Source organism: Myotis nattereri (assembly GCF_964212035.1).
Source record: "Myotis nattereri genome assembly, chromosome: 20".
NCBI lineage: Eukaryota > Metazoa > Chordata > Mammalia > Chiroptera > Vespertilionidae > Myotis > Myotis nattereri.
The window spans coordinates 3,110,760-3,129,852 of record NC_138096.1 but is presented as its reverse complement, the minus strand read 5'-3'; the positions used below and the strand labels follow the sequence as shown (position 1 = coordinate 3,129,852).

Genomic DNA, 19,093 nt, shown 5'->3' with positions numbered 1-19,093 from the left:
TATACGTTTTCATAAACATGTTTTATTTTTAACCTGGAGAATGGGAGTTGCTAGCACTGCAGGAAGGAACAGATGTGTTTTTTTTTTTTTGCTTTTCACCGACTTTCAAATGTAGGGAGAAAATGAGAAAATTCCAGGGTAAGAGATCTCCGTGGTACATTTGTGTTTGTTCTGAAGATGTAAAGACATTTAGCAAGGATGGAGACCAGTACCCCTAAAGAACGGAGGATGTCTTCGGCCTGTGCATTGAAATATTTCAGTGTTCAGGAGAAAAAATTGCTTTTGAACTATGAGAGGTTCCTTTGCACATTAAGTCTAACAGGAAGCTGGTAATAGAATTTTGCGGTTAATTAAAGTTTAGACTTGGAAGCTGTTAAATTTGTAATGCAAAAATCATTTTTAAGAAATATATATTTTTATTGATTTCAGAGAGGAAAGAAGAGGGAGAGAGAGAGAGAAACATCAATGATGAGAGAGAATCATGGATCGGCTGCCTCCTGCACGCCCCACACTGGGGATCGAGCCCGCAACCCGGGCCTGTGCCCTGACCGGGAATTGAACCCTGACCTCCTGGCTCATATAGGTCGATGCTCAACCACTGAGCCACACCGGCCAGGATAAAAGGCTTCAATTTCAGACGATCCTTTGTGGTTGCTGTAGGTCTCTGAGTTTTCAAGGCCACCACGCAGGCTCTCCCTGGGCTGGTCAGGTTAGCCTGTGGCCCCTTTGGGCCCACAAGCTGTTTATTCTCATTATTTTCCAATGAGCAAAGGGAGGCTCAGACACGGGAAGTGACTGGCCTCCGGGCTTTAAGCTAGTCAATGGCCTGCAGAGGAAATGTACTTCGAAAACCACATCTGCTGCTAATGTGTAGAAAATAAAGCCGGCACATAAGGCTTGGGCTTCAGAATTGGGACTGTGTGATCCTCAGTTTGGCTCTCCCAGAGGTGATGCTGATTTTTATGTCAGCAGGGCTCTCTCAGAGAGCTTGTTAATTATTCAGCTGAATTTTTTTAAGGCCACAAGCCATCTTATTTCCAGCAGTGGCTTCTGACAGACTGTGGATGTCCACGTAAGGTCCAACCAATAAATGAATGAAGGTCAGCAATCATCCTGATATATATAAGGCATCCGTCTTACTATCCTATATCCAATATACTAAAAGGCTAATATGCAAATCAAGCAAATGGCGGAACGACCTAGGACACCCACTCAATGCAAGAGCTGCCCCCTGGTGGTCAGTGCGCTCCCACAGGGGGAGCACTGCTCAGCCAGAAGCTGGGCTCACGGCTGGCCAGTGTAGCGGCGGTGGCGGGAGCCTCTCCCACCTCCACAGCAGTGCTAAGGATGTCCGTGGGGAGTGGGCCTAAGCTGGCAGTTGGACATCCCCTGAGAGCTCCCGGACTGCGAGAGTGTACAGGCAGGGCTGAGGGAGCCCCCCACTCCCAGTGCATGAATTTTGTGCACCATGTCTCTAGTAAGGAATATAAAAGGAATGCTGTCCTTTGCCCTAGATCTTGCTACCTGGCTCCCCTATATCTGAATAGAATTTAACAACATAAGCTGGGACTGTCCTGAAATCATTTCGGTTTGGTCTGAAACATCCCTTCTCATGGTTTTTTTAAGACTGTGGTTTGGATTGATGTCAAGCACCTCAGTAGCTTCACTGATGGGCTTTAATTACTGCTTTTTGAGCTGAGGACTGGCCTAGTTTGAAGTGTGTGTAGGCATTTGGATCTAAGCCATGTGTATCTGAAATTGAACCGGGGCTGTTGGAGTTGTGTTTCCTTCTGATTTTATTAAAAAGGTCCTGAGCACATACAGATGGGTGAGGGTAGCACTAGTTAGAATATAATGATCACCCTGGCTGATTTGGCTCAGTGGATAGAGCATCGGCCTGTGGACTGACAGTCCTGGGTTCGATTGCAGTCAAAGGCACATGCCTGGGTTGTGGGCTCGATCCCCAGTAAGGGGCGTGCAGGAGGCCGGCGATCAATGATTCTCTCTCATCATGGATGTTTCTCTCTCCCTCTCTGTTCCTCTCTGAAATCAATAAAAATATACTTTTTAAAAAGGAATATAACTATCTTTCTAAATTTGCATCCTAGGTTTGCTATTTAGTTAGGTGACTCTCACGTAATTTCTTCTCAATGTATGAAGGTGTAGGAATCATTTCAAATCAATAGTGCTAATGATTCATAATAGTGTCAAGATTCAATGAAATTGTGTATATAAAGCCTTTACCACTTGGCCTGGCGCATAGATACTAATTGCTTTCCTGTCCTGGTTTATTGCTTTAAGATGGTTATCAACAAATTATTATTTTTTTAAAATATATTTTATTGATTTTTTACAGAGAGGAAGGGAGAGAGATAGAGAGTTAGAAACATCGATGAGAGAGAAACATCGATCAGCTGCCTCCTGCACATCTCCCACTGGGGATGTGCCCGCAACCCAGGTACATGCCCTTGACCGGAATCGAACCTGGGACCTTTCAGTCTGCAGGCCGATGCTCTATCCACTGAGCCAAACCGGTTTCGGCCAACAAATTATTAACACAAAATAAAACAACTCTAAAATGATATACACATATGTGCCGACTTATAATCAGATGGCAGTTGGAAGTTGATATTTTTAGTCACTTGTTTTTTGCAAATCATTTTATACATCGTGTTTTCTGTGCTTGTAAGGATGCTTGCCACTTTATCAGAAACGTTGGTTTCCTTTCCTGGTGGAATAAGAGCAGCATCTGCTGGGGTGTGGCTGTGCGGGTAGGGGTACGCCAATGGGCGGGGCAGGCAGCTGACACCCTCAGTGTTGATGTACAGTATCTGCACAGTATCTGGCACCAATGCCTGACTCTGCAGCCTTAACCTCCCACTGTTTCCTTCGTAAACTTCCTGCTTTAGACAAGTCGCTCTGCTTACTGTTCTGTGAACGTGCATTTCAGTCTGCCTGGTGGTTCTTCCCCTCTAAGAACAGCCAGTTCATCTCTGTTGATTTAAATTCCCGCTTTTTTGAGCCGTTAAATACCCGCTTCTCCTTTTGTATGTTTTCCAGCTAGCCCTAACTGACAGTCATCTCCATGGCTCTGCGCTCACTGTCTGTCTATATTGTATTTTATGTACCTCTTGGATTTAGGGGTTCTTTTGGTCTCTTTCTTACCTCCTTTAGCTTTTCCTTCCTGCTTGCCTGGTTCTATTCATTCATCATCCACTCTTCTCTTCTTTTTAAAATATACATGTTTTTATCCTCACCCCAGGATATGCTTTTTTTAAATATAAATATATACACACACATATATATGCACACACATATATATGTATATATACATATGTATGTGTGTGTGTGTGTATACTAGAGGCCCGTTGCATGGGATTCGCACACTGGTGGGGGGGCGTGGCATGCGGGAATCTGTCCACTGTGGGAGCACTGCTCATCCCAGTCAGCCGCGTGGCTGTGGACCCGCCCTCTGAGCTGCTGCTGCCACTGTGGGAGCGCACTGACCGCTAAGGGGTAGCTCCTGCATTGAGCGTCTGCCCCCTGGTGGTCAGTGTCCCTCATAGCAACTGGTTGGCTGGTCGTTCTGCTGCTGGGCTTTTATTATATAGGATATATTGATTTCAGAGAGAGGAAGGGACAGGGAGAGAGAGAGAGATAGAAACATTAATGGTGAGGGAGAATCATATATAGATCGGCTGCCTCTTGCACGCTCCCTACTGGGGATCAGGCCCACAACCCAGACATGTGCCCTGACCGGGAATCAAACCCCAAACCTTTTGGTGCACAGGATGATGCTGCAACCTACTGAGCCACGTGGCCAGGGCATCATCCATTCTTCTATCATCCAAATCCCCAAATATCTCTTCTGTGCCTGCTGTGTGCCAGTCACTCTGATAGGCACTGGACCTACTGTGCTCTCACCGGTAGGCAGCCAGTACTCCACATCTCATGTACAAGCGCATCCCACCCTCATTGTCCTCATGCTATGCTATGCTATGCTATTCCTTATTAAAGTCAGGGAGCCTGTTTTCTTCATGATTATGTCCTCTGGTGGATCTAGGACATTCTCTGGCAAATGATAGACTCCTAAGGGCTTTGTTACATCTTGTCTTTGCTGCTCCCCCCCCCCCCCAATTCCACTAAGGACGTTTAATTAAGATAGCGAGTTCTAAATAGACGGCATTTTAAGAGTGTTCCTTCTTGAGCTGTGGTCATTGTCACTGGATTGTTAGCTGCCACAGCGCGCGGACCACGTGGTCTGTTTCTTTTATATCTTAATACGGAATGTTGGTCAGAAGCTGTTCCCAGACTTACTGGCCACTCAGAAGGGGAGGCCCTTGGAATGACAATGAGGGGAGCAGAGTATGCATCCGGGTTTGGCAGATCCCAGACCCTCTTCAGTCCTCAGTTAGCCTCTGACATTGTGATGGTAAATCCTTGCCCGGCTTCACAAAGCTGAGAGTAGATGTGGAAATGGCTGTCCTTTTTTTTTTTTTAAATGTATTTTTATTGATTTCAGAGAGGAAGGGAGAGGCAGAGAGTTAGAAACATCCATGATGCGAGAGAATCATGGATCGGCTGCCTCCTGCACGTCCCACCCTGGGGATGGAGCCCGCAACCCGGGCCTGTGCCCTGACCGGGAATCAAACCCTGACCTCCTGGCTCATAGATCAACGCTCAACCATTGAGCCACACCGGCCAGGCATGGCTTTCCTTTTGTAGTTCTGTCCAAATAAAAGGTTTTCTAGTTTTCAGAGTATCGCTGCTCACCGGCCCAACAGAACCCCAGTGCAGGGACTGATGAGTGTACTTCTTCCTTGTGCAGAGGGTCAGCGCGTTTGTTGTGATGGTAAACAGTCCCCTTACCGTGTTCTCCTGGCTGTTGTTTCTGGGTGTATCCGGCCCTGGGGTTTTTGCTGAGCAAAGCAAAGGAGTATTTGTAGAGAGTGTCTGAAGGCAAAGCTGACTCTACACGATAAAGGTAATAATACTCTTCATTAATGAGGGTATGTAAGTGTATGTGGGGGAGGGGATTGGTGCAGAAATAACAGAAGAATATTCATGATTAGTAAGTTCCCTGACTCTCCTTGGATGAATCTTATTATTTACATGAATTTCATACACTTAGTAAAAACAATGAAGGCTTTTTCTTAAAACACACTCACACACACACACACACTAGAGGTTAGGAATTATAGGATGCAGAGCCTCAAATACTGTATTACCTTCTATAATAATAAAAGCATAATATGCTAATTCGACTGGACGTCCTCCCAGATGTCCTTCCGGATGACCTTCCAGACAAAGCTAGGGCTGCCTCAGTCCCTGGTTGCCTGCTGATGGCCAGAGGAAAGCCTGGGTTACAGGTGCCAGAGAGAAGCCGGTGCCAGCAGCCGGGGGAAGGAAGGCCTACTCTTGCACGAATTTCATGCACCAGGCCTCTCGTATTGATATAATTGAAATCCATTGAATATAGAAAATAACTTGGTGGCTAAAGATATTTTAATCAGTGTTTCCTTGCTTATTTTACTTTTTTTAAAAATGTTTTTTAAAATCATACTTTTTTCTAATGGTTTTAGATTGTGGATATGTTTTTCTGATTTTATTGTTTACTTATGATTTCCTCCCTTCAAGTTGAACCAAACTTTTATGATGTCATTTACAAGTACCAAGCCTTTGAGCCATACCTGGACAAAAATGATAAAAATAGGTAACATCTATGGGGCACTGTGTTAAACTCATGTCAACCCATAATGGTTGGTGCCAATTCACTGCCAACAGGAACCTTCAATCCGGGGTTCAGTGAAGGAGTCTTGACTCAGTGCAAACAGCTCCACTGTGATGCATCAAGGCTCTGAGGTGGCGTTGGGTACAGTGGCACTGGGGCCAGGCAAACCAGTTTTCAGTGTTTGGAGGAAAGGGAACATGCACTCCCGGAGCCAGAGGGCACCTGACTTATATAGACAGAACGCTCCGCCCCTGGTCCATGATTGGTCCATTCTCATGCAAATGAGGACTCCAAATCCTCACAGTTTGATTGGTCCAAAAGGCATTGTCCTGATTGGTCAGAATAAAGCCACTCTGATGGATTGGTGATGCTGCTGCTAGGGATCTAGCTGGGCGGCTCTGATTGGATGGGGAAAGCCTTGGTCCTATTGGTTGAAATACAATTCCAGGAGCTCCTTTATAAGGGCTGGCTCAGATGTCAGGCAGGGACGCAGTCAAGGCAGGCAGTTCAGTGCTGGCTTCTCTCTGACGTGGCTTGTGTGGGAGGCCCCGGTTTAGCAATGCCTGCTGGGCTCTGCTTTTTAATATCGAGCCCAGTTAGCCACCCGGAGCCCTTCTCATTAGGTATCTTTTTCCCTCAGGGTGCACATGATAGGATTATTTCACTTAATTCTCATCACACTCCTCAAAGGTAATGAGTATTCCACTTATAGAAGAGACTATTGAGGCCCGAGAGAGGTTGACTAACTTGTCTATGGCCATAGCTATGTTGATATAAGAATTTCCAAATCTGTAGAGACTTTTATAAAAGTTTATCTGAGCCAAACATGAGATGCCTGGAAGCAAGATCTCAACAGACTGAGAAAACACTTCTTATAATAGCACTCCAGAGCTGCTGCGTCTTCTTCCTTTTTTTTTTTTTTGTATTTAGATTTGAGGGAATGTAAAGATTATATGAAAGTAGGAAAAAGCAAGACAGGGATTGTATTACAGGATCGCTTCGGCCCCCTTAAGCTGATATCTTTTTTAGGTAAATCTCTCCATTTCTGTAGGTACTTGCATGTCAAAGGGCCATAGGAATTGCACTCTGGCTGTTGTGGGGTTGGTCAGACTTGGAGGTGTTATGAGTGGGGTGCCTTCTGTGTCCCCACCTGGTACTGGTAGAAGCGGAGTTCTTGAGGTGCTGTGGGGAAAGGGGAATTTCTTGAGGCCTCCTATGGAAGGATGAGGTATCGTGGAAAGCTTTTATTTTGGTGGAATGAAACCTTTGGGTTTCCAAGGTCCTCTGACCTCCATCTTGCCATGGAGAAAGTCCAGCCTTGTCGTCAGCGGGGCTAGAATCCAAGCCACGTGGCTACGGAGGTGCACGGGTGAGTGTGGGTCGTGCAGCAAGCGAGAAGCAGGAGGGCAGGAGCCAACAAGCAAGAGAGGAAGAGTCCCTTGGCTCGGGGTTATAACCAGGAGCTCAGCCAATGAGCCCTTCAGGATTTCATGTGCTCGCAATGGCCCCACCCCGCTCGACAATTATTTCTGCGCCCAGGTGAGGCTGACAGACAAGTACCTTCTCCACGTCACCCCAACTTCACCGTGCATGCACCCATCTCCCTTCCCACAGTGATTTGCAGGGAATGGACTTGTCGTTCCCTGGGGAGCATGAAACCGCGGGTTCCTGGTGAACATGAAACCGCGGGTTCCTGGTGAAGCTCCCCAAATGACCATGCTTACCATGTCTGGCCTCCCCTTCGCTCTCCTCCTATTTTAATATTAGCTAGCTAATTATGATCAGAGCAGAGGCATGATCACCTGCTAATTTTAATCTCCCTTTCGAGCTGCTGAACTTAAGAGCAGCCCCATCAGAACAGCTCACACACAGTCAGGGACTGCTACCCCAAGCAGGTACATTCCTGGATTCTGAGAGAAGACTCTCCCAGGTTTATCCAATGAGAAGCCGGGAGCCAGTGGAACGCAAGGGGCCCCTGCGGGTGCCTAGCAGGGAGTCTGGGGCTGCCGTGGGCCAGTGTGGGCTTCTTGTGAATCCTGCCGACTACGCCAAGTAAATGTCCATGTGAGACTGTCCAAAGCGTGAGAGATTTTTATAAAGATTTATTTGAGTCAAACAGAGGCTACTTCTGGAGGCAAGATCTCGACACACCGAGGTGGAATGCTTCCTGGAAATGACTCCTTGCAGCTTCTTTGGTGCATTTGGAATGAGGGAGGGAATGTAAGGACGATCATGGGAAGGTGGGAGAGAGCGAGGCACAGATGGGATTACAGGACCTTTATGGTTATGTGCTCTCTTGAGGGTGGTCACACTTGAGAATCAGGGGTTGGAAAGCGTGGCCACTCATTAATTAGAAGGAGAGGGAGGTCTGCGAGGGAGCATCTCAAAAGTGTGCTAACCTAGATGCACACAAACAACGGACGAGGCTTGCTGAAGGCCAAGATAATAAGCCTTTTCCTGAAGACGTTATATGTCTGGGGTGTGACTGCCTTTGACGACCTGCCCAGTTGAGAATCCACGATCACATCGCCCTGTGAGGTTACTCTTCCTCGAACTCCTTTTTTGTCCACACATTTCATGAGGAGGAGACAGACCATAGAGCAGTGGTTCTCAACCTTCCTGGTGCCATGACCCTTTCATCCAGTTCCTCATGTTGTGGTGACCCCCAATTTCATTGTTACAAATTGAATATCATTAAAGCATAGTGATTAATCACAAAAACAGTATGTCATTATATATGTGTTTCCTGATGGTCTTAGGCGACCCCTGTGAAAGGGTCGTTCGACCCCCAAAGGGGTCACGACCCACAGGTTGATAACCGCTGGACTAGACACACGCATTCAAGGGCTGAGCTCTCTGAAGAAGGAAGGGGCATGATGGGAAAAAGAGCAGTTGGGAGGCCCTGGAGGCGGGATTCAAAGGTATTTACTTAGCATGGCACTGAAGTCCCACGGGGTTATGTTTCCCGTTCTTCCACATCTATAATAATAAAAGCGTAATATGCTAATTAGACTGGACGTCCTTCAGGACGACCTTCCGGACGAAGCTGGGGCTGCCAAGGCCTACTCTTGCACGAATTTCGTGCATCAGGCCTCTAGTTGCTCCATAATCCCTTTTGAAAAATTCTGGCTTGAAACATATTTACTCATGTGCTCTCACACATGAACACACATGCACGTACATGGAAAGAGTCTACCTCCCTTATTTTTGGTTATGCACAATACCTGAGTCATAGAAAAGAACTAATTAGCTCTAGGGACGTGTCAAATGGGTCTACTGTAATGATAACTGGTCACTTGAGAATTAAGGGCTGAGGTTTCCTAGGTGTTTGCTTCCAATTAGGTTTAGGCAAGCTGAAGTTCTATAGGGAAAAAAGATCCTTTATTTCCCCCTCAAAAAACATCTTGGGAGACCAAAGAATGTTCTTTAGTGACTTAAGGGAATGGAGAAAACAGCAGCCTCTTGCCCTGCTTGGTCATGCCACAGATCCAAGGGAGATTTAAAATTAGTCTTGTTTCACAAACAAAAATAGGACGAGGCATGAAAATTGCATTACTGGGGTCTTGACAGAGCTATTTATTATACATCTGAAATTTAGTTGTAACTAAACTATAGACCTGGGCCTGGTTTTGCATAGCCCTAAGCTAAGAATGCCTTTTAAAAAATATTTTTAGCTATAGCTGGTTTGGCTCAGTGGATAGAGCTTCGGCCTATGGACTGAAGGGTCCCAGGTTCGGTTCCGGTCAAGGGTGTGTATCTTGGTTTCAGGCACATCCCCAGTAGGGAGTGTGCAGGAGGCAGCTGATCGATGTTTCTCTCTCATCGATGTTTCTAATTCTCTATCCCTCTCCCTTCTTCTCTGTAAAAAAATAAATACATATATTTAAAAAATATATTTTTATTGATTTCAGAGAGGAAGGGAGAGAACGGTAGAAACACCATTGATGAGAGAGAATCATTGATCAGACGCCTCCTGCATGCCCAGCATTGGGGATCGAGCCCACAACCCAGGCATGTGCCCTGACCGGGAGTCGAACCCTGACCTCCTGGTTTATAGGTGGATGCTCAACCACTGAGCCACGCCGGCTGGGCTAAGAATACTGTTACATGTTCAAAGTTGCTAAAAACAAAACAGAATATGTAACAGAGATTTTAAGATGTTTACGTGGCCTTCAAAGCCCATGTTACTTACCATCTGGCCTTTTACAGAAAGTTTGCCTGCAGAGCCCGGTAGAGGTTGGTCTTTCCTTGCCAGTTCTGACCGCGATGTGAATGAGTCTTTGTCACAGGATCACATGGCGTTCATTCAGAAATCCTGAAAATCTTTACCGAGGCTTCTCATGTGCAGGAAGCCAGGTGTGCCGGATGCTCGCTGGCTGTCAGAGGGCTTAGGTTTTAGTCAGGGGGGTAAACATTTAACAAATTGCACGGATAATTAATTAAAATAATGAAGGAGTTCTGAAGGCTATTTTGGTTTTAATAAGTGGTTTTAATCTAAATTTGAAGAATGACTTCCCTGCCTAGCCGGTGTGGCTCAGTGGTTAAGCGTCGACCTAGGAACCAGGAGGTCACGGTTCGATTCCCCGTCAGGGCACATGCCCGGGTTGCAGGCTCGATCCCCAGTGTGGGGCCTGCAGGAGGCAGCCGATCCATGATTCTCTCTCATCATTGATGTTTCTATCTCTCTCTCCCTCTCCCTTCCTCTCTGAAATCAATAAAAAAAAGAAATAGCTTGAGCTATAATTCATATTAATAAAGTTCACCCTTTAAAAAAAAAAGGCTGGCCTTCTTGAGATGGGAGAAGATGGGAGGCCCCCCCGTGAGGCCCATCCTCTTTGGGGGCAGGAGGCAAGTGGGGGGCTGGGAGGGAGAACCAGAGCTGCCCTTTCCCACGTGGTAACCGGGCCTCAGACTGTGTTCCGCGAGTTTGGGAGGCTGCTCTCTGCCACGTCCGTCGCCTTGGCAGCCGTGTTGCTCCCTGGCTGTGTTTACCGTTGTCCCCTGTCCCCGGGGAGGCCTCCGAGCAGGTGACCTGTCAGGGCTCCTCTCACCGCCCTGTGTCCTCGCAGGGCGGACGCTGTTGGAGAAGCTGTTCAGCCAGCAGGAGAACGGGCCCCCCGAAGAGGCAGAGAAGTTCTGCTCCCGCATCATCGCCATGGGCCTCCTCCTGCCTTTCAGCGACTGCTTCCGGGAGCCGTGTCACCAGAACGCCCCGTCGAGCTCAGCTCCGTTTGATGTGAGTAGACGCCCGTCCCTCCCTCCCGTCCAGGGGGCAGGTGCCCGTCCAGGGGGAAGCTGTGATGTGGGCCTGCCCATCACCCGGTCACGATAACCTCCATGCGGTGCCGCTTTCCTCCCCAGCCTCTCACCAGCTCAGTGTGTCTGTGTCCATGCTTTCTTTTCTCACTAGGGTTTCCTTTTTAAATTAAATTATATTTAATTTTTAAAATATATTTCTATTGATTCCAGAGAGAAAGGGGGAGAGAGAGAGAGAGAGAAACATCAGTGATGAGAGAGAATCATGGATCGGCTGCCTCCTGCGTGCCCCCTACTGGGGATCGAGCCCGCAACCGGGGCACATGCCCCTGATCAGAATCAAACATGGGACCCTTCAGTCCGCAGGCCGATGCTCTATCCGCTGAGCCAAACCAGCGAGGGCAGGGTATCCTTTTTAAAAAAATGTTATTTTCCAATGACAGTTTGCATTCAAGATGATTTTGTATTAGTTTCAAGGGTACCACATAGTGGGTAGGCAGTCATCCGCTTTTACAAGGGTTCCCCCTGGCACTGCCAGTGCCCACCTGGCCCCATGCAGTTATTGCAATGTTGTTGCCTGTACTAATTCCCTGTGCTGTTCTTTATTTACATCCCTGGGACTATTCTGTTACTACCAATTTGTACTTTTTTTTTTCTTCCAGTTTGTACTTAAAAATTATTATTATTTGTAATCCTCACCCGAAGATATGTTTGTATTGGTTTTAGAGAGAGAGGAAGGGAGAGGGAGAGAGAGAAACATCCATGGGTTGCCTCCTGCATGTGCCCCCACCCAGAGATCAAACCCACACCCTGAGAATATGCCCTGACCAGGAATCGGATTCATCCATGACCCTTGGGTGCATGGGATGATGCTCCAACCCCCTGAGCCACACTGGCCAGGACCCCGATTGGTACTTATTTTTGTTTTGTTAATACTCACCGAGGATATTTTTAGAGAGAATGGAAGACACACACACACACACACACACACACACACACACATCATTTGGCTCGCACGTGCCTGGACGGGTCTGGGAATTGAGCCCTTGACTCTGGGGTGCATAGGCTAACACTCTACCACAGAGCCACACCCACCAGGGCCCACTCTACTTCCCAATCCCTTCACCTTATACACCCAGCCCCCCAAATCCCCCCTCCTCTGGCAACTATCAGTCTGTTTCTATTTGGTTTGCTCATTTATTTTGCTCTTGAGATGCCACATAGACGCGAAATCATCCGCCATTCGCTTGTCTCTCGCCGACTTATTTCACTTAGCGCCATAGCTGCCAGGTCCATCCCTGCTGTCGCAAAGGTGAGAATTTTAGAGTCTTCTTAAATACCTTCGCCAAGCCTCCTTTCCTTAGCAGAGGGCCACTCTTGACCGGTAGCTAGCCTGCTTTCGTCAGTATCTCTGACGTTGCTGGTCACGGACATCCCTGCAGGAGCAGCTCCGTGGTGCCAGGGTCTCGTTCCCAGTGGCCGCAGGTCTCCGTGGGCCCTCGGAGGCCATTTCACTGCGTTCGTTACTCTTCTGTGTACAAACTATTGACATGACGCGGCGTTGCCTGCTTCCTACCCCAGCTGCCAGTCTCCAGGAGTTAATACTGTGGAACAGTAATCCACAAGGCCTATTCGTAATTCATGACGAGTATCGGCGTTGTTGGATTGGCTTAGCATTTTCCAGCCAGCGTGTTGCTAATCTGTCTTAGGGATGTGGTACATGTACTGCATTGGTTGTGATGAGTCCATGGTACATGGATTTATCCTAAGAACAGTCAGGGTCCGGTTAGCTCTGTGCAGAGTTGTTCGTGAGGCAGAGTGCTCATCCAGGAGGGTTAGCCCCATTGCTTCCACCCCTACCCCCTACTCTTACCGACTTCTTCACTGTATGTGCTTTAAATATATGTATGTATTTATATTTAAATAGATGTATGGTGTGATGGCCGCACCAGTCAGGTTTATTTATCTTTACACGATTCTTAGTTAAAAGGGGGCATTTTTAGTCCAATTTTATTTTTAGTGATAAAATAGATTTATTTCATAAAGAATATAAGAAGTGGATACGTATCAGGATGTTGCAACTTGCCCGGCTGGCGTGGCTCAGTGGTTGAGCATCAGCCAATGAACCAGGAGGTCAGGGTTTGATTCCCGATCGGGGCACATTGCTGGGGTTGTGGGCTCGATCCCCAGTGGGGGGCGTGCAGGAGGCAGCCGATCCATGGTTCTCTCTCATCATTGATGTTTCTGTCTCTCTCTCCCTCTCCCTTCCTCTCTGAAATCTCTGCTGTTTGGTCTAATTAGCATATTAGCTCTTTATTGTATAAGATATTTTAAAAACTCTTATTTCTTTGGACTCCACCACATTTTTATTTCTACAATATGTAGTCATTTGTCCCAGTTTTCCACTCAGGGAATGGTTGTGTGACTGGGTCCTGAAGTAATCGGTAGCCAAATTTTCATATATAGGCGTGTAAGCTTGTGTGTTTTGAGATTATTTTATTTCCCAATGTACCATGTGACCTAGTAAATTTTTAAAATGTGCTACCTTTTGCATATTTTATTTTAGAAGACAAAGCAGGTGATTTCCTACCCACTGTTCTGAATTCAAGAGGATTGTTGCGAAAGTAGTGGGGTTCTGATTGTTATTCTACCACCACAGAAGTTTTCTGAGCTTTGAAGAAATGCTGCCCGTACTTTTGTGGATTTTTAGACTCATTCCCAACCATAAAGTGAATGGACGTTTAGAAAAATTGGTTTTTAAAAAACACATTTTTTAAGGCAGTCACAGGTTTTAAGGCCATGGCATAACATTCTTCTTCGTGATATGTTTTGGCTTTCAGAACTTGGCAAACAGCGTTGGGTGACTCAGAATTCACTTTCAATCCATAGGATGGGCTTTTATTAAAACCGGTGCCTCAGCCCAACTTTCCTCGCCGTGATTTTTCTTACCCGTCTCCTGAATATGCGTTGAATATTAATTAGTCTGTTGATGTGACTTGAATTTCCTGTGACCTTCCTTGTCTCTTCGCAAGAGCCAGGAGAAGAGTAGAATTGTGAGTCCCTGCAAAGTGGAGGTACCTTGGACCAAGCAAACATCACCCAGCCAGGAGCTTAGGGGTTATATCTTTCTCCCAATTTTTATAGCACTATGAAAACCTGAATGATTTATTCCCTTTAAAAAAATATTTTTATTGATTTCAGAGAGGAAGGGAGAGGGAGAGAGAGATAGAAACATCCATGATGAGAGAGAATCATTGATCGGCTTCCTCCTGCACGCCCCACACTGGGGATGGAGCCCGAAACCCGGGCATGTGCCCTGAGCGGGAATCGAACTGTGATCTTCTGGTTCATAGGTCGACCCTCAACCACTGAGCCCCACCAGCCACTGGAGGATTTAAGTGGGGGAGTACAGTGTGATCAGATCCATGATTCAGAGAGAGCATTTGGGGTGCATGGAGTATGGACTGGGGGTGCTCTATGGGGATGGCTTGGAGGCTGGGAGATTCTGAGGAAGACATGCAGGAAGGGAAGTGGGAATGGGGGATGGAAAAGTGGGATTTAATGATTCCTGGGTTAGTGATTGGCAAACTCCAGCGGACACTGGGCTCACCTGGAGGACTTGTTAACACCCACATCACTGGCTCCGCCCCTGAGTTTCCGGTTCTGCGGGTCTCAGGTGAAGTTGATGCTCCTGGACCAGGACCACACTCAGAGGAGCACTGCTTTGGGAGATGGGAGTGAGCCGGCTCCGGGGCTTGATGGATGCGCATGAAGGTGAGGGACAGGGCAGACGCAAGGACAGGCCCAGGTTTCCGGCTTGCGTGATGGGGTAGAGGGGATGCTACCTACTGTGTACAAAAAGGAGGAGCAGGTTGAGAGGATGGTTCAATGTAGGCCTTGCTGGATCTGAGCATCTGAAAGACGTGCGGAAGGGATTGGTCATTTGCATCCAGGGGCTGGGGGAGAGATGGAGGACTTCAGCGTGCAGATGACACCTGAGGCCATTGGGCGCCAGTAGAGTGAGGAGCAAGAAGCGCCCGACATGCAGATGGACATTTAGGGGAAAGTGAATGGAGTGTGTGTGTGTGTGTGTGTGTGTGTGTGTGTGTGGCTTGAAGGAGACAGATCAAGAGTGGTAAAAGAGGTAGAACAGAAGAAAAGATGAAAAAAGTGATATGTCAAATGTTGTCAAGAAGTCAAGGAAGATAAAGACCGAAAAGTAGTCATTGAATTTACCCAAAGTTATTGTGAATAACCTTGTAGAGAGGGAGTTGAGAGGGCACCGTGGGCGCTGTCTGAATGGGAGGGCGAGGGTGTCGGTGAGGAGATGTAACGTTCTGTCCTAAAGGCTTTCCAGATGTTAATTCATCTGCTGGCCGTGACATCAGTGCAGGTGGTTTTGTGTCGGGAGAAAGAAGCAGAGGGTGGGTTCTTGTGAGGAATGGAAGCTCATTTCTGCTTCTGTTTTCTTTGTCTCTTTTTGTTAAAGCACGTGAAGGTGCGGATGGGAGGGATTCAGTCAGAAGGAGATGTTGGAAGTTGGGGAGAGAATCCAGACTGTTCTGCCCCGAGAAAGCGGGAAGGGATGGGATGCTGGCCCAGGTGGGGGTTGGCCTAGGACCGGAGCAGGGACACCTGGGTGAACACAGACGTGGGAGGGAGGGCCCAGAGGGATGGGGGCGGGCTCCTTCAGGTGCATGCTGGGAAGGTGAGGCAGTGCTGCTGGCGGCGTCCTCCTCGGTGAACCAGGAGGTGCCACCTTCTGCACTGGGTGAGTGAGGGGTACGGGAGGCCGGGTGTTTAAGAAGTAGAGGATGTTTCATTTGGGCACCACAAGAACGGGACTGAGTGGAATGACGGAGGGACGCTGCGGAGGGCAGCGACGTGGACGGTCATGGCTCTGTCCCAGCACTGGGGATGGCGAAGGTAAAACTTTGCACGGATCTCAGGTTGGCGTTTTTGCCCAGGTGGATACATCTTTTTTTTTTTTTAATATATATTTATTGATTTTAGGAAGGAAGGGAGAGGGAGAGAGAGAGATAGAAACATCGATGATGAGAATCATTGATCGGTTGGCTCCTGCACATCCCACACTGGGGATCGAGCCCGCAACCCGGGCCTGTGCCCTGAGTGGGAATTGAACCATGACCTCCTGGTTCCTAGGTTGATGTTCAACCACTGAGCCAGGCCAGGTGGGTGGGTCGTGATGGTTAGTGAGGGTGAGAGTTGAGGATGTTGGTGTGGGAGTGGAGGAAAGGGCGGGCTACAAGCTAGAAGACCAGACCAGAGGGCGTGGGTGGTGGAAAGCAGGGGAGGGAGGACTTGCGAGTCCGGAGGAGGAGCAGGTTGAGAGAGGATGCCGACATGTATTTTCCTTGACAGGTAAAGTGGGTTTTGGTGATGACGTGGTGGAGAGTGTAGCCAGGTGAGTGGACGGCTGCCTGACGTAAGGTGAAGGTCAGATCGCTTTCTGATGTGAAAGCTGAGCCCAGGAGAGGGCAGCCTGCCCCTCATATGGTTCTGTGAGCCCTGGCCCACGTGACCCAGTTGGTTGAGCGTCTTCCTATGAACTGAGAGGTTGCTGGTTGAATTCCTGGTCCGAGCGAACGCCCGGGTTGCAGGCTTGATCCCCAGAAGCAGGCAGGTAGGAGGCAGCCGATCGAGTTTTCTCCGTCTCCCTCTTCCTTCCTCTCTCTCTCTCTCTCTCTCTCAAAATAAAAATAAATAAAAATATTTAACTATGTTTTTATTGATTTCAGAGAGGAAGGGAGAGGGAGAGAGAGAGAAACATCAATGATGAGAGAATCATGGATCAGCTGCCTCCTGCACGCCCCACACTGGGGATCGATCGGCGCAACCCGGGCATGTGGCCCTGACCGGAATCGAACCCGGGACCCTTCAGTCCAAAGGCCGGCGCTCTATCCACTGAGCCACACCAGCTGGGGCCATAAAGAAAACGATTTTAAAAATAGTTTTGTAAGCAGCAGGCATGGGATTCAAACCCAGGAAGGCTGACTCCAGAGCTCGCGTCTTTTCTTCCATCTCTCACTGAATCCTGTTGATGCGAAGGCGCACCCAGACACCCCAGACACATCCAGACCCTGCCATCACTTCGTGGTGAGCCACCTTCATCCCAAGTCGGGGCTCCTTAGCAGCCTGGGGGTTCCATTCTCACCCTCTCCCTGTCCTTCCCCACGAAAAGGGTTGTCATGTTCCACCTGATGCTTTGCTGTTAGGATAGCACCCCAGCTTCACGCACGGCCCAGGAGGCCCTCCGCTGCCTACCTCCTGGCTTCGTCTGTGGCTTCGTCTCATGTTTCTCTCTCCCCCCTGATTTTGCTACCAGGGGAGCTTCCCAGAATTCTTACTAATTCTTGGGCTCCAGTGTCAGAGTCGGATGGACTGGGTGTGAGCTTGGACCCTGGATACAGGGATATTTGATCAGCGAGGTTAGGGGCAGCCTGGCTCTCGAGAACGTGTTCTGTGGGTGTTAGTTGTGGCTTAGATGTGGGAGCTGCCCGTGGCCTTTTTCTTGAACTCCAAGGAAGTCCTGTCTTTGAATTCTCAAGAGTTTGTAGCTCCACTGCTGTGCTAGAACTAAGCCTAATGATGGAATGTTTTCCCTCGGCTGCTCATTAAGCCTTTGGTTCACTTTTTGTGTGTAATTGAGAAGCTGCTATGGGAGAGGGGAGAGAGAGAGAGAGAGAGAGAGAGAGAGAGAGAGAGAGAGATTTGGTCCAGGTAGTTAACAGAATCTACAGTGGGACTAATGTTACCTTCCTTTAATTTCTTACAGGAACTCTCTCTGTTGAACTGTTTCATTTTTCTTGTTTGAAAAAAAAAACTTGAGAAATAGAAAATGCAGATATTCAGACCTGGAAATGTAACTGAATGAAACTTATCCTAAAAAAACATTACATTTAATCCTATATGATGTTGTAACACCAGGCAAAAATCGACAGGGATTTTTCTTCCTTTTGCTTCTTCCTTTATATATTTATAAGCATGTTCTTTTGAAATATACTTTTGAAGTACAAGGGGTTCTGGAACATTGGCGTTAGAGAAAATGAAGACAGAATAAAATCAAAGTATAAAATCAAACCCTATAGAAAAATTAAAGTTTTTTCAATAACCTTGACTATTGGGTATGCATTATAGATTAAGGAGTTACTATGAATGCACATATGGATATAGACAAGATTATTTCTGTAGATTCATTTTTACAGATATTTTAACATCTACTCTTGCCATGTATGCCAAGTATTCCTGAATTTATTTGTAAGCCGTTTACTTATTTAATTGTACATCAGGTGTTGTGCATACACTAAGAATGTTACATGATTCCATTTCTTTATCCTGTTGATTCTAAGCATTTCTTCTACAGTAAGTTATTCCATTGCAGGTCGATTTTTATTCTCACATTTTTTCCCCAAAGAGCATATTGGGTTGACATTTCCTCTTCGCATGCCTCTCAGCTCAGCATATCCGCAAATATACCAACCGAGGTGCTGAATTTCAGTCAGAAATAGAACTCAGCCTCTTTTTTTTGGTCATTTCTCCTCATTCATGCCCAGGGATCGAAGGATGAAATGTTTCGCTCTGCCCTCTGCTGGTGACTTCAACAGATGGCAAGGGAATTCACAAAAGACGTAGTGCTCTGTTCCAAGTTTACAGAGCGGCCGCAAGATAGTTTAAAATTTCAGCCTCGCCAAATTCGTTGTAATAGTTTTTCTTTTTAGCGAATTAATGACTAATTTTAATTGTTGTATTGGATGTATTGGGGTGACATTGGTCAACACAATCACGTCTCGGGGGTGCAGTTCCATAATACATCATTTGCACGTGGCGCTGTGCGTCCCCCACCCCAAATCACGTTTCCCTCTGTTACCACTGTCCTTCCTTTACCCTCTCCCACCTCCACCCCCTTCCTCTGGCAATCACCGCTCTGTTATCTGTCTATGAGTGGTTTTTATTTTTAAAGCTTTTAAAAAAATATATATTTTATTGATTTTTTATAGAGAGGAAGGGAGAGGGATAGAGAGTTAGAAACATCGATGAGACAGAAACATCATTCAGCTGCCTCCTGCACGCCCCCTCCTGGGGATG

The 19,093-nt window shown here is 47.2% G+C and overlaps 1 protein-coding gene across 1 annotated transcript in view; it reads left to right on the top strand.

Moving 5' to 3' along the window:
• Positions 1-19,093, top strand: part of FMN2 (formin 2) — a gene marked incomplete at its 5' end in the record, with an annotated part of 126,386 nt that overhangs the window by 6,184 nt on the left and 101,109 nt on the right. Inside the window, one exon of the mRNA XM_081114281.1 lies at positions 10,801-10,967. Within this exon, the coding sequence (XP_080970407.1) occupies positions 10,801-10,967 (167 nt within the window). The remainder of the gene's footprint in view (positions 1-10,800; positions 10,968-19,093) is intronic.